This window comes from Myxine glutinosa, chromosome 5 (assembly GCF_964187855.1).
Source record: "Myxine glutinosa chromosome 5, kmMyxGlut1.1, whole genome shotgun sequence".
NCBI classification, from domain to species: domain Eukaryota; kingdom Metazoa; phylum Chordata; class Myxini; order Myxiniformes; family Myxinidae; genus Myxine; species Myxine glutinosa.
Window position 1 is genome coordinate 21,279,786 of NC_136265.1, and position 27,054 is coordinate 21,306,839.

Genomic DNA, 27,054 nt, shown 5'->3' on the forward strand with positions numbered 1-27,054 from the left:
CCGCTGCCTGATTGCATTCCCTCTGACCCAGACTGTGAAGGTCGCTCGACTTCGGTGCGCGATGCGCGGCTGTTATCTCACACTTCACGACGGGGGGGTGGGGGGATGGATGAGTGAGGGGGTGAGATGATGGTCAGATGTCGATCCATCCATCCGGGCCATCGTCTTGGATGTCGATCCATCCATCCGGGCCATCCTCTTGGATGTCGATCTATCCATCCGGGCCATCCTCTTGGATGTCGATCCATCCATCCGGGCCATTCTCTTGGATGTCGATCTATCCATCCGGGCCATCCTCTTGGATGTCGATCCATCCATCCGGGCCGTTCTCTTGGATGTCGATCTATCCATCCGGGCCATCCTCTTGGATGTCGATCCATCCATCCGGGCCATTCTCTTGGATGTCGATCTATCCATCCGGGCCATCCTCTTGGATGTCGATCCATCCATCCGGGCCATTCTCTTGGATGTCGATCCATCCGGGACGTTTTCCATTTCTCGATCTCGACGTTTTCTCTCCGGGACAATCCCTCCAGGACGGTAGCCGGTATAGCCGATCTTCTCCGATCCTCTGCGCGTTGTGCTGCAGGTCGGGAGATTCTGCGCGCTTCGCTGGGAAGGCGCATTTTGGTCGTTTTGTGCGTCGTCGTAACTGCCATGCCGGTCGTTCGGGCAGCCTACGGAGGGCACTCGTGGCAAACGTTTTGCTTGACACTATTTGCCGGAGCTTGTAATTCGTACGCGCTGCCGTCAGAGAGCGCTCGAGTCTCGTGATTTCACAACAGGGGGACTCCGGGGTATCGCGTAACTCTCGTTATGGCTCTCGTCGGTTCTCTCCCTCGGCAATTCCATGACATGGATCTCATGTGGATCGACCATGTACCCTTGGGAGCCAAGGCAGGTACAGACTGACTGTAATGGACTTACTGTAATGGCCTCCTGTCATGTAATCTTACTTACTGTTACAACTCCTTGGCCGGTACAGACTTACTGTAATTGACTTACACTGTCATGGCCTCCTGTCATGTAATCTTACTTACTGTTGCAGCTTACTGTAAAGAGGCTTACTGATTTACACATCTTCCACATCGACACATCTTCCTGTAATGTGTTGCCTTGCGACGAATAGACATGGCTTACTGGTTTACACATCTTCCACATCGACACATCTGCCTGAAATGCGTTGCATTGCGACGAATGGACATTCGCTCTTCGACAAGGTATACCTTATGTAATGAGTTGCATATCGCAAAGGTACACCTTATCCAGCACATAGGCCTGTGAGACTAGACTATTGTGACCCACAGGCTCATCGTCTGCCAGTATCGGACATGTTTGCTAACCAGGCTATGAGTGCGCCGATAGAACATCTGCCGTCCCTCCCTTCGCCTGATACACCCCTGCCTGAAGCGGTGAGGGCACTGAGGTGCCCCTCCGACACCTGCCTCCAGCGGCTACTCCGAAGCAGGGGACTCCGGATTTGGGGACGACGTACCCGGTAGTTTCCGAACCTGTGCTGGCAGGGTAATTCGCCACACTGACCTCTACGGATGGACCGACTGACCTGTACTACTGATAATGGATTTGTTTCGTATAGCGCTTTCCAGGAAGCCCTAAAGACGCTTTGACAGTGTGCGAACCATAACACAATGGTGCAAAGACAAGAATCAATAGGGATAGTTCTTTGACACCCTAATAATGATATAATGACTTCCTCTACCTATTAATGCTGACGCGCGCTCGCTTCCTGCCTAGTGGCAGCATAGTTCTAACGGCGGGGAGAATGTGGTGAAAATGTAAGTTGAACCCAGGTGTGACGCTCACTTAAACCACTGGGCGGTGTCTATAAGACCTCGGGACGTCCGCGACTCGAGGCCACTCCTGCGACTTTATACAATGACATGTAGAATTGAATGGTACGTACCCACTTATATTCTAGGCTTGCTTGCATTGACTGATATATCCAATCTTTCTCATATGATGCCTTGATCCTGACATATATGTTGCATGGTGTATTTTACAGGATGATGTTACGATCTAATTGAAATTAAACCTATCTATGGGACGAGTTGTGGATTTGGTTGATTTTCACAACAGTTGTCCTTCTGGAAGTTTCTCCCATCTCCACACAGGATCTCTGGAGCTCAGCCAGAGTGACCATCGGGTTCTTGGTCACCTCTCTTACCAAGGCCCTTCTCCCCCGATTGCTCAGTTTGGCCGGGCGGCCAGCTCGAGGAAGAGTCCTCGTTGTTCCAAACTTCTTTCATTTAAGAATTATAGAGGCCACTGTGCTCTTCGGAACCTTCAATGCAGCAGAATTTTTTTTGTCGGCTTCCCCAGATTTGTGCCTCGACACAATCCTGTCTCTGAGCTCTGCAGGCAGTTCCTTCGACCTCATGGCTTGGTTTTTGCTCTGATATGCATTGTCAGCTGTGAGACCATATATAGACAGGTGTGTGCCTTTCCAAATCATGTCCAATCAATTGAATTTACCACAGGTGGACTCCAATCAAGGTGTAGAAACATCTCAAAGATGATCAAGAGAAATGAGAGGCACCTGAGCTAAATTTCAAGTGTCATCGCAAAGGGTCTGAATACTTATGTCAATGTGATATTTCAGTTTTTTATTTTTAATAAATTTGCAAAACTTTCTAAAATCCTGTTTTCTCTTTGTCATTATGAGGTAGTGTAGATTGTAGTAGAGTGTATGTATGAGGTAGTAGAGTGTAGATTGAGGAGGGAAAAAATGAATTTAAACGATTTCAGCAGAAGGCTGCAACATAACAAAATGTGAAAAAGTGAAGGGGTCTGAATACTTTCTGAATGCATTGCACGTCCGCCAGGCTGAACAGTTTATGTTTTGTGTCCCACTGATCGGCTGGATCTGGATTCGGACATGAACGAAAATCCAATCGGTTTGTTCTTGTCGCCAAAACAACTCATCCCCCAAGTTTTGCCATAACTAATCCACAACTTTTTAAAATATCATGTTTAAAATATTTTAAAATATCGCTTTTCACCTGATCTCTCAAGAGTGAAGAATAAAAAGAATATATTTCTCTTATCCGAAACCATATTCAGATCTTCACCCAAATCGAATCGATTCGTCCTTGTCACACATCCAACCTGTCCACCAAGTTTAGTCCAAATCCGTCCATAACATTTTGAGATATCGTGCTGCATATCGGTTTTGGCCCCATCTTCAAATGGTGAAGAATCACTTTTAAAATTCCACAAGCCGGATCCGGATTCGGATCTCCCCAAAATCTAATCATTTCATCCTCGTCACATACGCTACCTCTCTGTCAAATGTCGTCCAAATCTGTCCACAATTTTTTCAGATATCTTGTTCACAGACAAACAAACAATCACGCGCAGAGTGAAAAATGAGTCATATGAGCGAAAAATCAATCATAGAGCGACACTTGGCAAAAGATAAAGTATCCGGCTCTCGACTCTCAAGACTGAACTCTCAAACCTGTCGCCTTCCTCCAAATCCTGCAGGCGTCTGGTCAAATCTGTTTCTGGTGTTTGTTCCCCTTCTATTCCTCAAGGCAGTGTTCTGGGCCCTGTGCTTTTTCTGATCTTAATTAATGATCTTTCCGATGCTCTGGAAAATCCTCTCGCATGTCGTTCAATCATGACAAATCTCACACCCTCACCATGTCTCTCCGAAAGCACCATCTGGAAAACCCTCCATATACTTTCTCAAGAATCCTCTCCACAACAAAAACAACTGTTGGAGAAGATTGTCATGGGGCCCGAAAGGCTAACCCCTGCGACAGCAGGGAAAATGGCCTTAAAATGCCTGTTGTGTGTGCATGTCTCTCATAATACAATATAATAAAATGGAATGGCATTCAGTGATCTTTTTGACCTCAAAAATAATTGGTGGTTGAATTCAGTGACCTGATATGTGAATCGACTTCAAATTTTACGTTAAATCGGATGAAAATTGAAAATTTTAGAAATCTGGCCTATTTTGACATTTTGGCCGACACTGATCTCAAAAATAGTTAGTGGTTGAATTCAGCAAGCTGACATGAAAATGCCATGCAAATTCAAGTAAATCAGATGAAAATTGAAGATTTTAGAGGTTTGTAAAGGTTGTTGACCTTTGCCTGATGTTAACCTTGAAAATAGATGGAGGTTGAATTCAGTCAGCTGATGTGCATATCCCATTCAAATTTCAAGTCAATCAGATGACAATTGAGGACTTTAGAAATTTGAAAAAAAGTGGTTGATCTTTGGCCTTTGTTGACTTTTGACCTTCGACCTAAAAAATAAATCGGTTTCTGTCAGACCACCAACTCTACCATTTGGTGAAGTTTCGGGAAGAACGATTTAAAATTGTGACCTGTCGGCAAGTATACGTGAGCGGACAAACACACAAACCGGAGTGATCAATATACTTGTCAAAAAATGCTTTTTTGACAAGAAACAAACAGAGACAGGGGTGAAAACATAACCTCCGTACACCTTTGGGGGCGGAAGTAAAAAAAAAAAAAAAAAAATCAGAACACAAGTCAGGAGACGACGATGGTTCACGAGCGAGCGGTTCTTCGGTTTGAAGTTCTTCGGTCATATGTTCTTCGGTTTGATTTCGAAAATTCGGTTCGATCCCGACAACTTTGAAAATTTGACCTTTGTGACCTTCAAATGTCAAAACGAAGGTCACTGACATTGAAATGAGATAGAAAACAAGCATTCTGAGTATTGCGCTGCAATACACGTCTCCTACCGGCAGTCTGTCGTCCGGAAAACTGTTGGGGAAATTACCAAGGGTTATTCACCCACAGGTTCTGAATCGTTCCCAATCGCTAATTGCCTCAGGACGGGCTCACCTGTGATTCGCACTCGGGACTTCGATTTATACACCTTGCAGACAGGTCAGCAGAAGCACGAGAAAATACGTTGTTGATAAAGAACCTTTCGAGTCGCTAAATATCAGTAATTTATCATATTTTCCGGTTCACAATCAATGATCGATGTGTATACAGTCACTTGAAAAAGTAAGTACACCCCATGTAAAGTTTTGACTTTTTCAACATATTTCAACGTACAGCTATTTGATCTTAATTTCAACACTATTGATAGATAAAGGTGATATAATATAACAAATATCATGAAACATTTACATTTTGAATTCCATTGTATAACTGAAATAAACATAAATGCAAATTTCACATGTGGAAAAAGTAAGTACACCCCTACATTTATCACTACTTCAAACACCTAAAATTAGAATCAGGTGCACCAGCTCAGGTGCAAATCATTAGAACATCGTTAGAGAGGATCTTGGAGTAACCTGTCTTATTTAAACCTCAGACATTTAGTTTGGTTTGCTCTTTGTTGTTGAAGTGTGCGGTGTCACCATGCCGAGATTAAAAGAGCTCTCTGAGGCCTTCAGAAAGAAGGTTATAGATGCCTAAGAGTCTGGGAAGGGATTAAAAAAGATCTCCAAACAATTTGAAATCAATCATTCGACTGTCCAGAAGATCATCTCCAAGTGGAGAAGATTGCAAACAACTGCCAACTTGTTCAGGCCAGGCCGCCCCAGCAAGTTCAGCCCGAGGGCAGACCGCAAGATGCTGAAAGAAGTCTCTAAGAACCCCAGAATGTCATCACGGGACCTCCAGGTAGCTCTTGCCACTGTTGATGTCAAAGTGCATGAGACTACCATTAGAAAGAGGCTGCACAAATTTGATCTACATGGGAGGTGTGCCAGGAGGAAACCTTTGCTGTCCAGAAAGAACATCAGGGCAAGACTAAAGTTTGCCAATGAACACCCAGGCAAAGACCAGCACTTCTGGAACAATGTGCTCTGGACAGATGAGTCAAAGGTAGCGCTATTTGGCCACAGTATCAGAAGACATGTTTGGCGAAAACCAAAGACAGCATTTGACCACAAGAACCTGATACCAACTGTAAAGCATGGTGGTGGAAATATTATGGTTTGGGGTAGCTTTGCTGCAGCAGGGCCTGGGCAGCTCACCATCATATAATCCACGATTAATTCTTCATTGTACCAGAGGGTGCTTGTGGATAATGTGAGGCCATCTGTCGGAAAGTTGAAGCTCAACCGAAGGTGGACCTTGCAACATGACAATGACCCTAAACATACCAGTAAATCCACCAAGGAATGGCTGAAAAGAAAGAAATGGAGGGTTCTGGAATGGCCAAGTCAAAGCCCGGATCTAAATCCCATCGAGATGTTGTGGGGGGATTTGAAACGAGCTGTGCATGCAAGAAACCCCTCAAACATCGCACAGCTGAAAGAATTCTGCATGTAGGAGTGGGCAAAAATTTCTTCCAGTCGATGTCAGAGACTGAATATGAATGAATGATCGTTTTAAGGTTGTCAGAGACTGGTAGACAGTTATAAGAAACGCCTACTCGAGGTTGTTTCTGCCAAAGGGGGCAATACCACCTATTAGAGCCAAGGGTGTACTTACTTTTTCCACATGCGAAATTTGCATTTATGTTTATTTGAATTATACAATGGACTTCAAAATGTAAATGTTTCATGATATTTGTTATATTATATCACCTTTATCTGTCAATATTGTGGAAATGAAGATCAAATAGCTGTATGTTGAAATATGTTGAAAAAGTCAAAACTTTACATGGGGTGTACTTACTTTTTCACGTGACTGTATATATGTTGTTCAGCTTGGCTCTGCCCCTCCCGAAAGCGTGCGCTGTGTCGCGCTTTTGACGTTCGCAGACGATTTTGCCTGCAAAGTTTGGCCTCGATCTGTTCAGCCGTTGCAGAGAAAAAGGGGGTTTTCGTGTTTTCAAGAAAAACAATATGGCAGCAAAACCACGTGACCTGTGACGTCATAATTACCATTAAAATATTCTTCAGACCGAGTCCCCCCTGCGGTGAAAATTTGATCTCAATCGGTCCTATTATTGCAGAGAAAATCTTTTTTAAAGGAAATTAAAACTTAAAATGGCACTGAGTTAAGGATCATCAGAATGATCAGAATTCCCAAAGTTCAAAATGCCATATCTTTGTCAAAAATGATCGAAACGTCGTGAAGTTCGAACCTGATCTGTAACTTATCATGCGGAAACCATGTGCCAAGTTTGAAATCATTAGCATTAAGCATTCAGAAAAAAATGTCCGGAAAACTGTTCTTTGCGTGATGGACTGACAGACTGACTGACTGACAGCGTGCAAACCTATAGTCCACTCCGGTGTACACCGGTTGGGGACTAATAATGTATAATCAGTTATGAGGTTGGTCAAATACCGAAACTTTGGTCAAATACCACACAATACCGAAAATTTGGTTAGATTCCGACAACTTTGAAAATGTGACCTTTGTGACCTTCAAAGGTCAAAGGTCGAAGATTCTGAAATTTGTTGGAAAACTTGTATTTCATGATGCATGTGATAATATAAGACCATGTACGACATTTCACCCTATCAGGAAGCGAACAATGTAATAAAACCATCAAAAATCCACTTTTCTAGAATTCGTGACCTTGACAAAAATGAAAAATCAAGCTAGAATGGGGCTGGACACGTGACATTGGCCCAACCAAATACCAAAACCCCTGTCAGATTCCACCAACTCCCTCGGAGGAGATGTAGCTTTAACTCGATTACCCCCGAAAAAGACGACTTTTTCCGGGCGTTGCTCCGCCCACAATGGGCGCAATACGCCCACTCTAGGCAGGACACAACTAGATCATGATATCAACCTCCCACCAAAGTTTCATGAAGATCAGATGATATCATCGGGTAGTTATGCTGCGGACAGACAGACACACAGACACACACACACCCATGACAAATATAGTGGTCACCCTGTTTGATAACTCGTGAACCAATAAAGGTTACTTCTTGACATGCTGTGTTACATTTAAACTAGAATGACACACTTCGACATCACGACATCGACCGATATGCATCTGCCCATATTATTACATTATTATAATACTTGTACGAAGTTTGATATAAATCAATTCAGCTGTTCTCAAGTATTCACATTTTTACCCGACATGACCTCTGTTCTTTGACCTTAGGACCCCAAAATCTAATCAGTTAATCCTTACATCATTATGCATGTCTGTAACAAGTTTAAATTGGATCACTTTCGCCATTCTCAAATTACAGACATATTACAGACTTTGACCTTTGACTTGGTCGAAGGAGGCATAAAAATACGTCACCTACCAGATTTGGGTGTTGATCCATCATCCTGAAATTGGAGACTGCAGAAATCACTGAGCCCGATTCCACAGAGACCAGAATCGTGGTCCAGCTGCACATTTTGGGATGCGAAAATCTTTTCACAGAAACTGGAAAGTTCCCGAATAACATTCTCCAAGTTGACGAAAATGCTTCCCAAAAGAGAAGAACCTGCAATCTGGACATCTTGCGGCTTCCAAAAAGAATTCATAAATTTACAGAAGTCAGCATACATTGCAAATTGAAATTTCTCTTTGGCGAGAGAGAGGAGCTCGTCCCGCAATGGATCCGACTCAGTACAAGCTCGAATAACCTTCTGATTCTCAATTCCAAGCTTTTCGATCACTGCTTGGGCTGTTTCTGCTCTCAGTCCTTGTGATTGGAGCCATTCCAAGAAGCTCTCCATTTCACCAATGACCTGCCAGGGATACAAAGCTCATGTTAATCACAGAAAGGTTATACATGTTATTTTCTTTGCACAGTTTGGAATGTTTTGTGAGTCATAATCTTATCCAATTTGATCACATATCCAGTTAAACAGTAAACGTATCCAGCTTGTTCACCACAAATATTGATTTGGGATAACATTATCCTGATGAGCCCATAATAAGGGCGCAAGCTCGATCGGCCAATCTAATTCCAGGTATTTGTGACCAAAAATATCTGGCTTCAAAGACCTGAGTACCACATGGATGCTCTCCCAATCTGAAGTTGATGTGTTGGTATAATTTACGAAAACGACATCAACATCATGTCGCGTTCAGGGTCACAGTTGTTCCTCTTGTTTAATACACATTGTTGTAAAAACCAAATCTACAACATTGTCCCAAGAGTAGGTTTAATTCAGTTTTGATCTCCAGCAACACCTGTAAGAAATCACAAGCATTGTATCAGTGTACCATAATCATAGAAGTAACAATGGATTAGCAATTAGTACAAGCAAGCCTGGAACATCTAGCAATACGCACCATTCGAGTATGCACTACCACACAGAATAAATGTCACAAGAATGTGTCGGAGCGATGTCCGTCCAAGTTCTTATCGAAGCCTCTCAGTGGTCGGAGACAGCATAGCACCTGGGTTCAACTGAGACACAATTTCATTGCATTCTCCTCGCCGTTAAAACTACACTTCCGCGAGGGCAGAAATAAAGCTAGCAGCACATATCATCAGAAAGCAACAGAGTAATATCAGTGAACAGCAGTTGTCAGTCTATGTCAGTCAGTCCAACCATAGCGGTCGGGGCGACGAATTTCTCTCTCGGCGCGGGTCCGGTAACCACCGGGTACTACATCCCCAAGACCGGAGTCCCCCGTATCGGAGTATCCGCCTAAATCGGGTGACGGCGGTGGCCCCACAGGGCCAACCGGATCGGGTGCATGTAGCGGGGAGGAAGCCGGTAGATGCTCCATTGTTGGTTCAACTGGGTCGGAAGCCGGCTCATAAACTTCCCCGCATGGGGCCAGGTGGCGTAACGAGACCGTAGACTCCCGTCCATTGGGCAACAACACACGAGCGTGCTCGGGATTAGCTTGGAGAACCTGCACCTTGTCCACAAGCGGGTCATATTTACTCATGCGAACCGCGCTTTTGAGAAAAGCCGGTCCAGGCTCAGCAAGCCAGCCCGGTAAAGGTCGAGTACTTCCCGAACACCGCGAGTAACAAAACATCCGGTCGTGGGGAGTTTGATTTGTACAACAACAACAACATGCATTTTAAGGCCATTTTCCCTGCCAGAGCGGGGGTTAGCCTTGCGGTCCCCATGACAATCTTCTCCATCTTGCCCTATTTTCTGCATCTCTCCTTGTTAACCCCCTTGCCCGCATTTCTTCTTCCACCATCTTTGGCCAAGTCTTTCTCGGTCTTCCCCGTCCTCCACTTCCTTCTACATTCATTTCCATAACTCTTCTCAACCAGTCACTTTCATCCTTCCTCAACACATGACCAAACCATCTCAACCTGTTCCTCTTCACAACATCAATCACAGGCTCTATTCCCATCATTTTTCGCAATTCATCATTTGTCTTCCTCTCTCTCAACGATACTTCCGCACATCCATCGAACCATTCGCATTTCCACCCTTTCCAACCTTCGTTGCTGCTCTACGTTCATTACCCATGTCTCGCTCCCATAAATCATAACACTTCTCACACATGCAGCATACACCTTTCCCTTCAGCTTCAACGACACTTCAACGAAAATGTTTTCACACCTTCCAGCTTCACGCCGTCTCCAAGATCCAACTCAACATTTCCTCCATCTCCAGCTCCCTCTGTGCACACCTTACATTTGAATGTAGCTGCCACACTGGTTAATGACCCTCTCAGACCACTACATTTTTGATGAACCCACTCAGCGCACATTGTACAATGAATGGAGTTCAGTCCGACACCCTTCCTGCACACAGCACAGGGCCACTTCCCAGTTCTTTCCACCTCACCACATGCTTTACCACTTGCCATCACCTTCGTCTTTCCGATATTCACCTTCAGACCTTTTGTCTCCAGACATTCCTTCCACTTATTCATCTTTTCCTTCAGTCCATCCATACTTTCCGCAATCGACACCAGATCATCTGCATACAACAACTCCCACGGTAAACCCTCCTTTACGTTATGAGCCAGCACCTCCATCACAGCTACAAATAGTAGTGGACTTAGTACCGACCCCTGATGCACTCCCACCTTCACCTCAAACTCACCACTGTTCCCGTCCTTCGTCCTTCCAGCTGTGCGCGCTCTTTTGTACATTGCCATCACTACTCTGATCAACCATTCCTCCACTCCTAACTTCCTCATTGCCCATGTCAATACTTTGCGTGGCACCCTATCGAATATTTTCTCCAGATCAACAAACCCAAGAAACAACTTCTTCCTCTTCTCCATGTACTTCTCCTGCAACTGCCTCACAATAAAAAGCGTGTCTGTCGTTTCTCTTCCTGGCATAAATCCAATCTGCATTTCGTCTATCTTCACTTTCTTCCTTATCCTCCTCTCCAACACCCTTTCCAATACCTTCATTCCATGCTCCAAGAACTTTATCGCTCGGTACGAGCCACACTCTCGAGGGTCACCTTTGCCCTTGTATAGAGGGACGAGGGTACTCAGTTCCCAATCCACTGGAATGCGGCCTTCTTTCACCACCAGATTACAGATCTCTGTCATTCTCTTCACACCCCAAATTCCTGCTGCCTTCAACATATCTCCCACAACACCCGTCGGCCCTCCCGCTTTTCTACTCTTCATTGCTTTTATCGCTTCCTCAACTTCCTTCTCAGTTATATTCTCTGCCGGTCCTAAAACTGGGTTACTCTCGATGTTGCCATCCCATTCATCCTCTGTATTCAACAGCATTTCCATATATCTTTTCCATTGTCCTTTAATTCCATCTGGGTCCACAACGATTTGTCCCACTTCATCCTTCAAGCAACTCACCCCCATCACATCACACCTCTCTTTTGCTATCTGCTTTGCAATCCTGAATACTGCTCTCTGACCCTCTTCCGAATCCAAGCGTTCTCCCAATATTTTCCTACATGCCTCCTGCGCCTTTGCTACCTCTTTCTTTGCAGCCTTCTTGGCTGCCTTATAACTTTCATGCTCTGCTGTTTCTGCTCCCGTACCCTTCGCCTTCTGCCACTCCTTGAACTTCTTCCTCTTCTCGTCAATCCTCTTTCCAACTTTATCATCCCACCACCATGTTTCCGAGTGACTCGGTGGTCCTTTTGTCCATCCACATACCTCACCAACGGCTCCCAACAGACTAGCTTTCATTGACATCCAACCACTTTCAAGCTCAACCACATCATCCTCTACCGTACTCAGCCTCTCTTTTAATGCCTCCCTTACTGTCACCCCTTTCAACCTCCACACCTTCATTCTCGGTTGGTACTTCACCCGCCGAGCTCTCCTCGCACCTTTCACCCTTATGTCGCAGACAACCAAGTGGTGCTGTGAAACAGCCTCCTCCCCCGGGATCACCTTTGTGTCCCGGAGGTGCCCCCTATCTCGCCTACGCACCATCAGGTAGTCAACGGTTGTCGTCGACCCACCTGACGTGTATGTAACAAGCTTATTATCCTCTTTCTGGAACTGAGTATTACAAATCAACAAATCAGCTCCATCAGCAAACTCCAAAATCCTTTCACCTTCTCCATTTCTCACACCATATCCGTAACCCCCATGAACTCCCTCAAAACCATCCATACTCCTTCCCACATGTCCATTTAGGTCTCCTCCTACCACAACAACCTCCTCATCTTTCACGTTTTCCATCAGCTTCTCTATCGCACACCAGAACTTGTCCTTCTCTTCATCGCTCCGACCAACCTGCGGAGCATATCCCGAGATGACGTTCACCAAGAGCTTTCCAATCATCATTTTCACCATCATCAACCTATCACTCACTCTCGTCACACTCACCAGACCGTCTACAAACTCCTCAGAAAACAGGACACCAACACCATTCACGCCCTCCAGGCACCCTTGCCACACAAACTTGTATTTCTGTCCCTGCCTGTCCTTCACCATTCTCACACCACTTCCCTTCCATCTCGTCTCTTGTACACAACATATGTCCACTCTTCTTCTGACCAATACTTCCACCACTTCTCCTGATCTCCCTGTCATTGTCCCTACATTCCATGTCCCAAACCTCAGAAACCGATCTCCACTTCGGGCTGTACCCTGCCCATATGTAGTTGTAATTGTCATGGTTCTCTTTTTGAGGCAATGTTTTTATGGCCGGATGCCCTTCCTGACGCCAACCCTCTTAGTCGTCTCTTACGACACGCAGAGATACGGTGTACCTATTCTAATCCAGGGTACACACTGGGAAACGTTTAAAACATGGAAATTCTGGGGGGCTGGGGGGGTCATCACGGCTGTGAGGGCCCCGTCAGCACCACGCCACGTTTGCCTGGTCAGCACCACACCCTTGGAAAGGACTTCGATGCACGTCGGCCCGGTCGGCCCAGAGCCTGGCGCGAAGTCCAAGGACATCAGCACGTCATCCGAAAACAGCTCCGGTTGGTGCGAACCACTCGGTCAATGGCATGAACCAGGTCCCGACACGCCCTTGCTCGCTTGGCCCCGATGAAGGCCTCGCTGGGTGTTCTCCAAACAGGGGAAAAATCGCCCAAGCCGCGCTGGATTTCGGCAGCGGCAGTCTTGCTCTCTCGGCCCCGATGAAGGCCTCGCTGGGTGTTCTCCAAACAGGGGCAGAATCGCCCAAGCCACGCTGGATTTCGGCGGCGGAAAGCAGCCACGAAGCGACGATATTCGGTCGGGCTTTTCGTTGAATCTATGCTGCTGAATATCACACACGCCGGCCCGTTCGGCCCAGAGCCTGGCGCGAAGTCCAAGGACATCAGCACGTCATCCGAAAACAGCTCCGAAAAACTCTTCCCTCCGAGCTGCTCTTGAACCTCATAAGTAGCGGTGCATTTGATTTGTAGCGGTGCACAATAAAGTCCTGATCGAGTTTAATGCCCCGGGTAGTGACCAAGCCCATTGGTCTAGTCCTAGGCCGCGGGACTTAAGACTCAGAGTAACGGCCCTCCATATAATGCCATTGAAGCATTCTACCTGTCCATTCGCCTGTGGCCTAAACAGAGTAGTATAGCTCGAAGCGACATTATGCTGGAGCAAGAAGTTCCTCACATCCTGGGACAAGAACACCGCGCCTCGATCGGTGTGCACATTGGCCGGATTCCCAAACATAGAAAACAAGTTCCGCAGGCACCGGATAACCATAGCAGCAGACATATCACCGCACGGAAAAGCAAAAGGGAATCTGGAGAACTCATCAACGATCGTGAGGAGATAACGAGAATTACTCGAAGCCGGTGAAGCTGGCAGGGGTCCTTTGAAGTCCATCGCTAATCTCTCCCACGGCCTCGTGGCTTGGACCAACGTACCCACCGGAGGGTTGTAGAAGCAAGGTTTGAGTTCAGCGCAAACGGAACAAGTGCGACAGAGCTGACGAACATCCTCAATGGAATAGGGCAAGTTACGACTGCGCACATAATGAGCGAAACGCGTCACGCCGGGATGGCACAAGGTGTCATGAAGAATGCGCAGATCCTCAAAAGAGGTGAGGCTCGCACACATCGCAGGCCGCGATAAAGCATCGGCAACGAGGTTATCCCTCCCTGGGCGATATTTGATTTTGTAACAGAAATCGGCTAGTTCAATCCGCCAGCGAGTGATTTTCTCATTCTTAATGCGTTGAGCATGTTGCGTGTCGTACATAAAGGCAACACTTTGTTGGGCCGTAATGATTTCAAAACATTTGCCAAGCAAATATGGCCACCAGCGCCTGATAGACTCAATGATGGCGTACGCCTCCTTTTCAAAAGACGAGTGTCTTCGCTCCGCGGAGGAGAGAGTCCTTGAAAAGAAGGCCACAGGATGCCCCCCTTGAGAGAGTGTAGCAGCTATCGCGTGATCCGAAGCATCACTTTCCAAAACAAAGGACTTGTTTTCGTCTATCGTCGACACAGCGGCGCCAGCTATGGCGGACTTCAGGCCATGGAAAGCAGCCTTAGCAGCGCAACTCATGGGGAACGCATCGCAATCGACAAGTGGGCAGAGCTTCTCGGAAAAATATTGAACCCACTTAGAGTAATGGGCAAACAGCCCGAGAGCATGCTTCAAAGAAGCTCGATCGTGGGGCGGGGCCATGTCGTGCAAGGGTCGCAGACGCTCCTTATCCAGAGCAATAGAGCCGTGTGTCACGGTGTACCCCAGGAGATCCATCGTTTGAGTAGAATAGCGACATTTAGCCTCGTTCATCGTCAGGCGATACTTGTGCGCAACCTAGAGGAAGCGCTTCAGATTAGCATCATGATGTTCTTTGTCGTACCCACAAACCGTGAGATTATCCAGATAAACAAAGACATCGGTTAAATTCTCCTTGGCGATGAGGTCGTCCATAGCCCTTTGGAAGCATGGGACCCAATTTGTGACCCCGAATGGCAGCCGGGTGAACTGGTACAACCTCTGTCCGGATTCAAACGCAGTGTAGATGCGATCTGCCTCGGAGATTGGAATCTGATGATACACACTACGGAGATCGAGAGTGCTGTATACCGAATATTGTGCCACCTGCAGTACCAGAGAATCCATTCCCCGGAGCGGGTAAGCGTCCAATTGGGTGAACCGATTAATCGTCTGCGAATAGTCGATTACCATGCGTTTACGGTGCGATTCTGTTCGAACCACCAAAAATTGGGCCCGCCAAGGCGACCGACTAGGTTCTATAATACCTTCCTTTAACAGCTGCGCAGTCTCTTCAGCAATGAATTGCGTGTCAGCCCATGAGTAGCGTCGCGATTTAACAGCCACCGGAGTACAGTCAGTCATCATATTGGGAAACAGCGACAATGGTTCAATTTCCATCCCTGCAAGAGCACACACAGCAAGAGTATCAGCGCCACCAAATTCCATTTCCAAACACCCATGTCGCTGTAGAAAATAGTGTCCTAGCAAAACTTCTGCACATAATGCTGGTAAGACCATTAAATGTACATCCGGAAACATTCGACCCTTAATTACAAGCTTCAGTCGACATTCCCCCTTTGTGCTGAGCCATAGCCCTTGAGAAGCCATGAAGATTCTGCGTTTTGTCCCGAGAATCGGACAGCCATGCTTCTGAACAAGTCGAAAATCGACACAACTATCAGTGGATCCCGTGTCAATTAAAGCATTTGCAAAAATTCCTTCAATCATGAGTGGGATAACAGCGCGGGACAGGCCAGATGGACCTGCAGATGTTGAGTCGTCGAGAGGAGCAGCTCGAGCCTCGCGTGTCGATCCGACGCCAGCTAATGTCTTTCGTGCCGTTGAAGTCGCTTGTAGGCCAGTCGTGCCGCCACCAGAGGGCGCTTGTGCCACGAGTGAATATCCCAGCTTTTGTGTAGTCAAAGTGGATCGAAGGTCGGTCGTGCTGCCACCAGAGGGCGCTCGCGCCACATGCGAAGATTCGAAGCCAGCGTACGCAGATCGGGGAGCCAAACCCGGAAGAGGGCGGGGCGTCAAAAGAATTCCTGTCAAGGACGATCGTGCTGCGTACCCCTGTGATTGCGCGAATTGTTTAGTCGGTGCGGCAAGTCTCATCAAGGATCGAGCTCTCAGCTAGGGGCCCACGGAGAGGAGCGATTTCAATCAAGGCCGGGCGAGGCGCGCGAGGCACCGTTCGTTCCGCGGGCGCGGAGATAAGCACATTCAGCGTCGAGCTCGCTCGCCGGCCTCACGACTAACGACAAACTTTTGCAAAGTGACCTGTCTTCGAACACAAATGACACTTTGCCTCCTTTGTCGGACAAACTGACCTGAGATGGTTCCGATTCCCACAGAAATAGCACGTAGCGTTACTTCCTGGCTTGGGTCCAGCAGCAGTGGCCGCTGTCAAACTCGGGTCCTCGAGCGCATCAGGTGCCTCCAATTCCGGCGAGGCTGCAGCATCCTCGAGCTCAACGGTAGCTCTCTCCGATCGTGTCTGTCAGGATATCCCTGCAGTGACGTATGGGCATTCATACGAGTCGGCTTGTACCTGCGCTTCAGTGCACACGTGAGATAACCGAAGGGCTGTTTTGAGGGTCAAGTCGTCTTGTTCGAGTAGTCTTTGTCTGACGACATGCAACCTAATGCCTGAGACAAAAGCATCGCGAGCAAGGTCATCACAGACTTGTGCATAGGTGCGTACCTCAGTGGTACAGTGCTACAGTGCTACAGTCCTTCAATAATCGTCGGAGGTCTTGAGCGAATTGGTCTAGGGTCTCCGTGGGCTCTTGTCGTCGAGACGCAAGCAAATGTCGGGTGAAGACCGCGCTTCGTGTTTTGATGTAGATACGTCGCAGCTCGGCCACAGCAGTATCGTACGTAGTGCACTGTGTAATGGACATGTACACAGTATAATTCACCTTGGATTGCAGCACTGCAAGCTTTGTGTCCGTGGTGATTCCCTCCTGCGAATTCAGATGATTAGTCAGGAGCTTCAGCCAGTGTAGCAGTTGCGCGGAGCGCGTCAGGTGCTTGGGGGTCCGCGCAGAAAACTGGAACTTGGATCAGCTGATGAGCCATGTTGTTCTCGTTCAAGATGAAGTGAAGAAACTGAATTAATTGTTCTAAAAACCAAATCTACAACATTGTCCCAATAGTAGGTTTAATTCAGTTTTGATCTCTAGCAACACCTGCAAGAAATCACAAGCATTGTATCAGTGTACCATAATCATAGAAGTAACAATGGATTAGCAATTAGTTCAAGCAAGCCTGGAACATCTAGCAATATGCACCATTCGAGTATGCACTACCACACAATAAATATCACAGGAATGTGTCGGAGCGATGTCCGTCCGAGTTGTTATAGAAGCCTCTCAGTGGTCGGAGACAGCAGAGCACCTGGGCTCAACTTAGACACAATTTAATATTTTTAAATTATTATTATTATTTATTTTTTTTGTATGCAGAATCGAGGCTCGTGAAAGAGCTAACATTTATCAAACAAATCAAACAAACAAGCAAACAAAGTATATAAAAAGGGGAGTGGTAGACAAGATGGGGAGAGAAGGGGAGGAAGCACACAAACACATTTGAGAGCAGGGACTCGGGAGATGTGTGGGAGGGAGAGGGCTTGGGGGGAGGCAGGATAGGTATAAAACGCAAGGACACCAAGGACTTCCAGGAAAGAAGTTGGTATTTCAAAAAAGTGGATTTGGGGTGAAATTAGCGGGGGTAGAAAAGATCAAGGTTTTGGATTGGGGAATATAAGAGATGGTGGTCAACAGCTGTTTTAAAGACCTGGAGGGAGGAGTGGGATTGAAGAGAGCGAGGGAGTTTGTTCCAGAGGCGGGAGAAAAGAGGAATGAAGGAGTGAAGGTGAGCAGAGAGTCTTGATTTTGACAGTTTAACCATAAGATGGTTGCAGGCAGATCTTGTGCGACCTGTAGGATTATTTGGGGTCCAGAGCCCAGAGAGAGCTGGGGGAGCAAGGCCGGACAGGAGTCGGTAGAAGACGGAAAGACCACCAACCTGCCTGCGGTGAGTAAGTGAAAGGCCCTCGGAGATAGCGTAATCGCGGGAGATTCCAATGATTCTGAACGCTTTGGTTTCAACAGCGTGAAGACGAGCTCGGTGTGAGGCAGGAGCACCAGCCCAGAGGGGAGAGCAGTACTCCATTGAGCTGCGGATGAAAGCCTTGCATGTGGTGAGGAGCTCAGGTGTGCCAAGGAAGGACTTCGCACGACGGAGGATGCCCAGTCGGTGACTAGCTTTGGAAGCCAGCTTGGAAATGTGGTTTTCCCAGGAAAGATCATGGCAGATAGTGAGACCCAAAAGCTTGAGTGACAGACCTTCGTGACAGAAGTGACAGTGGAGAGGATTATTCAGAAAGTAGATGGGAGGGTTGTCCAGTCGGTCTTTTCGGAGAGACATCGTAACAGTGTGAGATTTGTCAGGATTGAAAGACATGTTCTACTTGTTTGCCCAGGCTGTGATTTTGTCCAGGTCTGCAGAGAGTGAGGAGGCTGCAGACTGCCGATCTGAGGGATGAGGAATGGAGCGGCAGAGAGTGGAGTCATCAGCAAAGAGATAGAGAGGATTTTCAAGAGTCAGAGAGATCATTGATGAAGACCAGAAAAAGCACAGGGCCCAGAACACTGCCTTGGGGAACTCCAGCCTGAACAGGAAGAGGAGATGAGAGAAACCCATTCAGGGCCACACGTTGACTTCGACGAGAGAGGAAGTCCGCCAGCCATGCGTGGAGATTTTTATGGACACCAAAGGAGGAGAGTTTGGTGAGCAGAGCGGGGTGCCAGACCGTATCGAAGGCACGTGATATGTCGAGGGAGACAGCTCTAATTTCCTGTTTGGCATTGAGGACCTCCATCCATTGTTGAGACATCAGAAGCAGCATGTCCAGAGTAGAGTGACCTGGTCTGAAACCAAATTGATGATCAGAGATCAAGCGATTGGAGAAGAGGAAAGATTTCATATCCGAAGCAATGATGGATTCCATGACTTTGCTGATAATTGGGAGAAGGCTGATTGATCTGTAGTTGCTAGGATCTGTTTTTGCACCTTTTTTGTGTAAAGCGGTGATGTTGGCTGATTTCCAAGCAGATGGCAGATGACCTTGAGCAAAAGAGAGCGTGAAGAGAACAGAGAGAGGGAGTGAAAGAGCGGAAGAACAGGATTTTAGGACCCGTGGGCTGATGCTGTCAGGTCCAGTTGCAGAATGAGAGTCGAGGGTTGACAGAAACTTTTCCACCTTGTCAGGAGGAAAGGACAGCTGGGTATGACTGGGTACAGAGAGGGATGGGTTTGGGACACAAGATTTAGAGGCAAACACAGAGTTGAGGCATTCAGCTTTTTCACGTGCGGAGTCAGCTGTGCAGCCGTTTGAGGTAAGGGAGGGGATGGAGGGGGAACAAACACCAGAAGCAGATTTGACCAGACGCCACCAGGATTTGGAAGAGGGAGACAGATAGGAGACTTCGGTCTTGAGAACGGAGAGATATTGTTTTCTGGCTCTCCTGAGGGTGGACACACACTTGTTTCGGGCTTTGTGAAAGGAAATGAGATTTCCTTCCGTTGGATTTGCTTTCCAGGAGACGAAGGCAAGTTGTTTCTGGGCAACAGCCTCACCACAAGATTCCGTGCACCATGGACGGGAGGAAGGGTATGAGAACTGAAGACGAGATGGGATAAATCTGTGCATGAGAGAGAGCAATTTACTTTGGAAGAATTCCCAGGATGAGTTGATGTCAGAGGTGGGAGAGATGGGAGACCAGTCCAGATGATTGATGGCTGCTTGAAGACCGTGCCAGTTGGCCTGAGTGAAATGCCAGACTCGTCGACGCTGAGCAGGCTCCCTGAGAATGGTCAGAGAGATGTCCACTTTGACAAGCACATGATCAGATGAGCCGATTGGAGCAGAAGAAGAGCAGCAGCCATTTTCAGGGAAGTTCGTCATAACCAAGTCCAGAAGAGAAGATGCTCCGTTGACTGAGATCCGGGTCGGGAAATTGACAGATTGTGTCAGTCCCAGTGAGTCGCAGAAATCCTTTGCTGACGACCACGGCTGGTGAGAGAGGCACCCACACCCAGCCAACTGGCATGGTGACAATTGAAATCACCACATATGAGGAAGAGAGAGTTGGGATGAGCAGATAGAAGTTGGTCCATATTATCAGACAGCGAGATGTAGATGGAGTCATCACTGTTTGGTGGACGGTAAACACACATATGAACAAGAGGTGGGAGTGAAGGGGAAGCCGTAGCCAGAGGTATTCCTGGGGGTGAGGTGGAGAGAGTGCAGTGCAGGGCGAGTGAGGAAGAGAGTTTTTGATAAAGATAGCAACCCCACCTCCAGGATGAGGCTCAGGTCTATCATACCGGAGGAGGGAGTAACCCAGGAGAGATACTAAGGAATCAGAGACATCATGAAGGACAAAAGTTTCTGTTAAGCAGATCACGTCTGGTTTGTCAGAAGCAACCTGTATGGAGAGATCAGTTAAGTTTGAAGGAAGGCCCCGGATGTTTGAGGTCCATACCGTTTATGAAGAGGAAGGGGGAGCATCGGATACAGAACAAGGGTGAGGAGGGGTAGGGTAAGATGTGGAAGAGGTGGAAGAGGTAGGGAGAGCTGGTGAAGGTGTGTCAGAGATGTCAGAATAGCTCGGAGAAAGGGAAGGATGGGGCGGACAAAAGGTTTGATGGTGATTGGGTGAGGCACAATGAGGTGTTATTTGAGGAGGGGGAAGAGCGAGGCAGAAGGTTGGGGGAGATGGAGGTGAGAGTTGGAAGGGGGAAGAAGCGGGGAGGACGCTTTGAGGAGGAGGGGTGAGAGGGGGGAAATGGAGAAGAAATGAGGGTGGGGAGATTTGAAGGGGAGGGGTGAGGGGGGAGTTTATGAGGGAAGGGGGCAAGGGGGGAGATTTGAAAGGGATGGGTGACGGGGAGGATTTGGAGGGGAGGGGCAAGGGGGAAGATTTGAAAGGGATGGGTGATGGGGAAGATTTGGAGGGGAGGGGTGATGGGGAAGATTTGGAGGGGAAGGGTGATGGGGAAGATTTGGAGGGGAGGGGTGAGATTGGATTTTAGAAAGTGTACGATTAATGGGAAATGAACATTTATTGCAAAATGAGTTTCTTGTGACCTTAGAGTCAAAAATACGTTTAAGGATGCTGGAGGGGGGGTGGAGGGCAGGAGAGTTTAGGGAATGTAGAAAAGAGGCACTGTAAGAGATGGAATTTTTTTGGGGGATGAATAGGTTTTGGGGGGTGAGCAAGTCGAAAGCAACCTTTTGAAGAAGAAGAAGAAAAAGGTGTTATAATATACGACAGAATACAGAACTTGAGGGGAAAGTTTAACATTTGAAAGTTTAACAGTGAAAACTATCTGGGGAAATGGGGGAGAAACTCGTGGTTGAAGAACGAACGAACGAATAAGAACGAATAAACGAATAAGAACAACGAATAAAAAAAGAGAGGGAAATGTTTTTTGGGATTTTTTTTTTTTTTTTTTGAGTGGAGATTTTAAACAAGGAAGTAGGTAGGCTTTGGGGTGAAAAGACTGGGAAAAACAGAGAACGAAAGTTATTGGAGCACAAATGATGGACCGCTGAGAGAAAAACAAAGCCTCAAGGTTGGACACTGTACAAGGCCTCAAAAGACACGACACGAATTAACGCGATTTTCTATACAGGTATGAAAGATTTACACGGAGAATCTTCCTCGGGACACACTAAACGTACACACACCATAAAATAAATACAGTTATCACGAAAATACAAAAGGGAGCAATTACTTAACTTCGATTTCGATGGAGAGCGTGGACAGCTGCGAATAAACGAAACCTCGCCGGCAAGACCGGAAGCGGAGGAGACACGCCAGAGGCGGACACAGACGGGCACGCCAGAGGCGGACACAGACGGGCACGCCAGAGGCGGACACAGACGGGCACGCCAGAGGCGGACACAGACGGGCACGCCAGAGGCGGACACAGACGGGCACGCCAGAGACGGACACAGACGGGCACGCCAGAGGCGGACACAGACGGGCACGCCAGAGGCGGACACAGACGGGCACGCCAGAGGCGGACACAGACGGGCACGCCAGAGGCGGACACAGACGGGCACGCCAGAGACGGACACAGACGGGCACGCCAGAGACGGACACAGACGGGCACGCCAGAGACGGACACAGACGGGCACGCCAGAGACGTACACAGACGGGCACGCCAGAGACGGACACAGACGGGCACGCCAGAGACGGGCACGCCAGAGACGGGCACAGACGGGCACGCCAGAGACGGGCACAGACGGGCACGCCAGAGACGGGCACGGCACAGACGGTCACGCCAGAGACGGGCACAGATGGGCACGCCAGAGACGGGCACGCCAGGGACGGGCACAGACGGGCACGCCAGAGACGGGCACGCCAGAGACGGGCACAGACGGGCACGCCAGAGACGGGCACAGACGGGCACGCCAGAGACGGGCACAGACTGGCACGGCACAGACGGGCATGCCAGAGACGGGCACAGCCGGGCACGCCAGAGACGGGCACGCCAGAGACGGGCACAGACGGGCACGCCAGAGACGGGCACGCCAGAGACGGGCACAGACGGGGACGCCAGACAGGCACAGACGGGGACGCCAGACAGGCACAGACGGGGACGCCAGAGACGGGCACAGACGGGCACGCCAGAGATGGGTACGCCAGAGACGGCCACGCCAGAGACGGGCACGCCAGAGAAGGGCACAGACGGGCACGCCAGAGAAGGGCACAGACGGGCACGCCAGAGACGGGCACAGACGGGCACGCCAGAGATGGGCACAGACTGGCACGGCACAGACGGGCATGCCAGAGACGGGCACAGCCGGGCACGCCAGAGACGGGCACGCCAGAGACGGCCAGAGACGGGCACGCCAGAGACGGGCACGCCAGAGACGGGCACAGACGGGCACGCCAGAGACGGGCACAGACGGGGACCCCAGAGACGGGCACAGACGGGGACGCCAGACGGGCACAGACGGGGACGCCAGAGACGGGCACGCCAGAGACGGACACAGACGGGCACGCCAGAGACGGACACAGACGGGCACGCCAGAGACGGACACAGACGGGCACGCCAGAGACGTACACAGACGGGCACGCCAGAGACGGACAAAGACGGGCACGCCAGAGACGGACACGCCAGAGACGGACACGCCAGAGACGGGCACAGACGGGCACGCCAGAGAGGGGCACAGACGGGCACGCCAGAGACGGGCACAGACGGGCACGCCAGAGACGGGCACGGCACAGACGGGCACGCCAGAGACGGGCACAGACGGGCACGCCAGAGACGGGCACAGACGGGCACGCCAGAGACAGGCACAGACGGGCACGCCAGGGACGGGCACAGACGGGCACGCCAGAGACGGGCACGCCAGAGACGGGCACAGACGGGCACGCCAGAGACGGGCACAGACTGGCACGGCACAGACGGGCATGCCAGAGACGGGCACAGCCGGGCACGCCAGAGACGGCCAGAGACGGGCACGCCAGAGACGGGCACAGACGGGCACGCCAGAGACGGGCACGCCAGAGACGGGCACAGACGGGGACGCCAGACAGGCACAGACGGGGATGCCAGAGACGGGCACAGACGGGCACGCCAGAGACGGGTACGCCAGAGACGGGCACGCCAGAGACGGGCACGCCAGAGAAGGGCACAGACGGGCACGCCAGAGAAGGGCACAGACGGGCACGCCAGAGACGGGCACAGACGGGCACGCCAGAGACGGGCACAGACTGGCACGGCACAGACGGGCATGCCAGAGACGGGCACAGCCGGGCACGCCAGAGACGGGCACGCCAGAGACGGGCACAGACGGGGACCCCAGAGACGGGCACAGACGGGGACGCCAGACGGGCACAGACGGGGACGCCAGAGACGGGCACAGACGGGCACGCCAGAGATGGGTACGCCAGAGACGGGCACGCCAGAGACGGGCACGCCAGAGAAGGGCACAGACGGGCACGCCAGAGAAGGGCACAGACGGGCACGCCAGAGACGGGCACGCCAGAGACGGGCACAGACGGGCACGCCAGAGACGGGCACAGACGGGCACGCCAGAGACGGGCACAGACGGGCACGGCACAGACGGGCACGCCAGAGACGGGCACAGACGGGCATGCCAGAGACGGGCACAGACGGGCACGCCAGAGACGGGCACAGACGGGCACGCCAGAGACGGGCACAGACGGGCACGCCAGAGACGGGCACGTCACAGACGGGCACGCCAGAGACGGGCACGCCAGAGACGGGCACGCCAGAGACGGGCACACCAGAGACGGGCACAGACGGGCACGCCAGAGATGGAAACAGACCGGCACACCAGAGCCGGAAACAGGCGGGCACGCCAGAGACGGACACAGGCGGGCACGCCAGAGACGGGCACAGACGGGCACGCCAGAGGCGGGCACGCCAGAGACGGACACAGGCGGGCACGCCAGAGACGGACAGAGGCGGGCACGCCAGAGACGGGCACAGGCGGGCACGCCAGAGACGGGCACAGGCGGGCACGCCAGAGACGGGCACACCAGAGACGGGCACAGACGGGCACGCCAGAGATGGAAACAGACCGGCACACCAGAGCCGGAAACAGACGGGCACGCCAGAGACGGACACAGGCGGGCACGCCAGAGACGGGCACAGACGGGCACGCCAGAGGCGGGCACGCCAGAGGCGGACACAGGCGGGCACGCCAGAGACGGACAGAGGCGGGCACGCCAGAGACGGGCACAGACGGGCACGCCAGAGACGGGCACACCAGAGACGGGCACGCCAGAGATGGAAACAGACCGGCACACCAGAGCCGGAAACAGGCGGGCACGCCAGAGACGGACACAGGCGGGCACGCCAGAGACGGGCACAGACGGGCACGCCAGAGGCGGGCACGCCAGAGACGGACACAGGCGGGCACGCCAGAGACGGACACAGGCGGGCACGCCAGAGACGGGCACAGGCGGGCACGCCAGAGACGGGCACAGGCGGGCACGCCAGAGACGGGCACGCCAGAGACGGGCACATGCGGGCACGCCAGAGACGGGCACATGCGGGCACGCCAGAGACGGGCACAGGCGGGTACGCCAGAGACGGGCACAGGCGGGCACGCCAGAGACGGGCACAGACCGGCACGGCAGAGACAGGCACAGACCGGCACGGCAGAGACAGACACAGACCGGCACGGCAGAGACAGACACAGACCGGCACGGCACAGACAGACACAGACCGGCACGGCAGAGACAGACCGGCAGGGCAGAGACAGGCACAGACCGGCACGGCAGAGACAGGCACAGACCGGCATGGCAGAGACAGGCAAAGACCGGCACAGCAGAGACAGATACAGACCGGCACGGCAGATACAGACCGGCACGGCAGAGACAGACCGGCACGGCAGAGACAGACCGGCACGGCAGAGACAGACCGGCAGGGCAGAGACAGACCGGCAGGGCAGAGACAGACCGGCAGGGCAGGGACAGGCACAGACCGGCACGGCAGAGGCAGACACAGACCGACACGGCAGAGGCAGACATAGACCGGCACGGCAGACACAGACAGGCACGGCAGAGCCAGACCGGCAGGGCAGAGACAGGCACAGACCGGCACGGCAGAGACAGATACAGACCGGCACGGCAGAGACAGACACGGACTCGCAGTTCTGGAATTCCAGAATAATTTCCTTGAGGAATGAGGAGTCCAATTTAAGCAAGGATGGAATCTCGGTGGGAAGATCAACCAGGAATGTTACATTTTAGACCCACAGGATCTTTTTGATATTTCGAGATTACGAATCAGGTTTTCCATCGACATTTGGGTTGTAAACGTTAAATATCCACCAGAAGAGGGAAAGTAGATAATTGTACATCGTCCCCTTGTTATGTTACAACTTACACCTCCTCATTTAAAGGTCACATTCACATTGGATATACAAGTTAATTAAAAAACACTTTGTGACTGATTTGTAGTTAAAATGAAGAAAGAGGTTTAATCATCGTTGTGGGAAGTTTAGTGATGACGTGAAATAAAACAATGTGGGGAATGAAACAAAACGAGTGAAAAACACCTCATTAAATGAACAATCAAATACCTCATCGTACATTAATGAGAGGTAAAATGAGAATCTCAGAACAAACCTCTTCAGATCAGACCACATGAACATTCGTCACAGGAACAGTTACAATACGAGGTTCAGGGGAAGTCTTGTCGTCATAGATTCTTCTTCTTCTTCTTTTCCTCATTTGGTGGTGTTTTCAGTGCCGTCGCGAGGATCTATATACGCCACTTACCTAAATACCTCGGATATGGATACTGGAGGTTTACAATGATATTACTTGTTCTGTTCCTTTAATACATTTTAAAACTGATTTGCAGGATCGAGGATACTTCTGAGTGAGACGGAGAAATACATCGGGTAGACCTGACCACGTGATCCCCATGTGACGGACTGCGTGACCAGTATTGGTGAAATTTCACCCAATTGGGTGAAATCGTTCTGAGTCTGTTGATCTGGTGCAAGAAATCGAAATTGGTCGAAATCTGGTGAAATATCAACAATACTCCCCGCCACGAGGGGGCGGGGCATGTTAAGTAGTTAAGAACCAACAGGAAGCCAGTTCGGGACACCGCCGATGGGGCCGCAGTCAGCCACATCACCAGTACAACACCATGACAGGCAAACGTCATGCAAGGCAAGCAATAGCCACGCCCAGGAGGACCTTTGATTGACAAGGGGGAGGGGCGTACAAGAAGCGGGCCACACTGATTGGCCACCGACAATCGAGGTGCGACCAATGACAC

At 50.2% G+C, this 27,054-nt stretch overlaps 1 protein-coding gene across 6 annotated transcripts in view; it reads right to left on the reverse strand.

The window, feature by feature from the left end:
- Window positions 1-26,692, reverse strand: part of LOC137418212 (uncharacterized) — a 41,699-nt gene extending 15,007 nt beyond the window's left edge. Inside the window, exons 1-3 of one of the 6 annotated variants that reach the window (XM_078777689.1) lie at window positions 26,391-26,459; window positions 17,127-17,396; window positions 8,189-8,621 (exon numbers count right to left, since the gene is read on the reverse strand). In XM_078777689.1, coding sequence (XP_078633815.1) covers window positions 8,189-8,609 — 421 coding nt within the window. In that variant the 5' untranslated portion in view covers window positions 8,610-8,621; window positions 17,127-17,396; window positions 26,391-26,459. The other 5 variants (XM_078777690.1, XM_078777687.1, XM_078777685.1 and 2 more) reach the window with 5 other exon arrangements.
- Window positions 26,693-27,054: the final 362 nt, after the last annotated feature.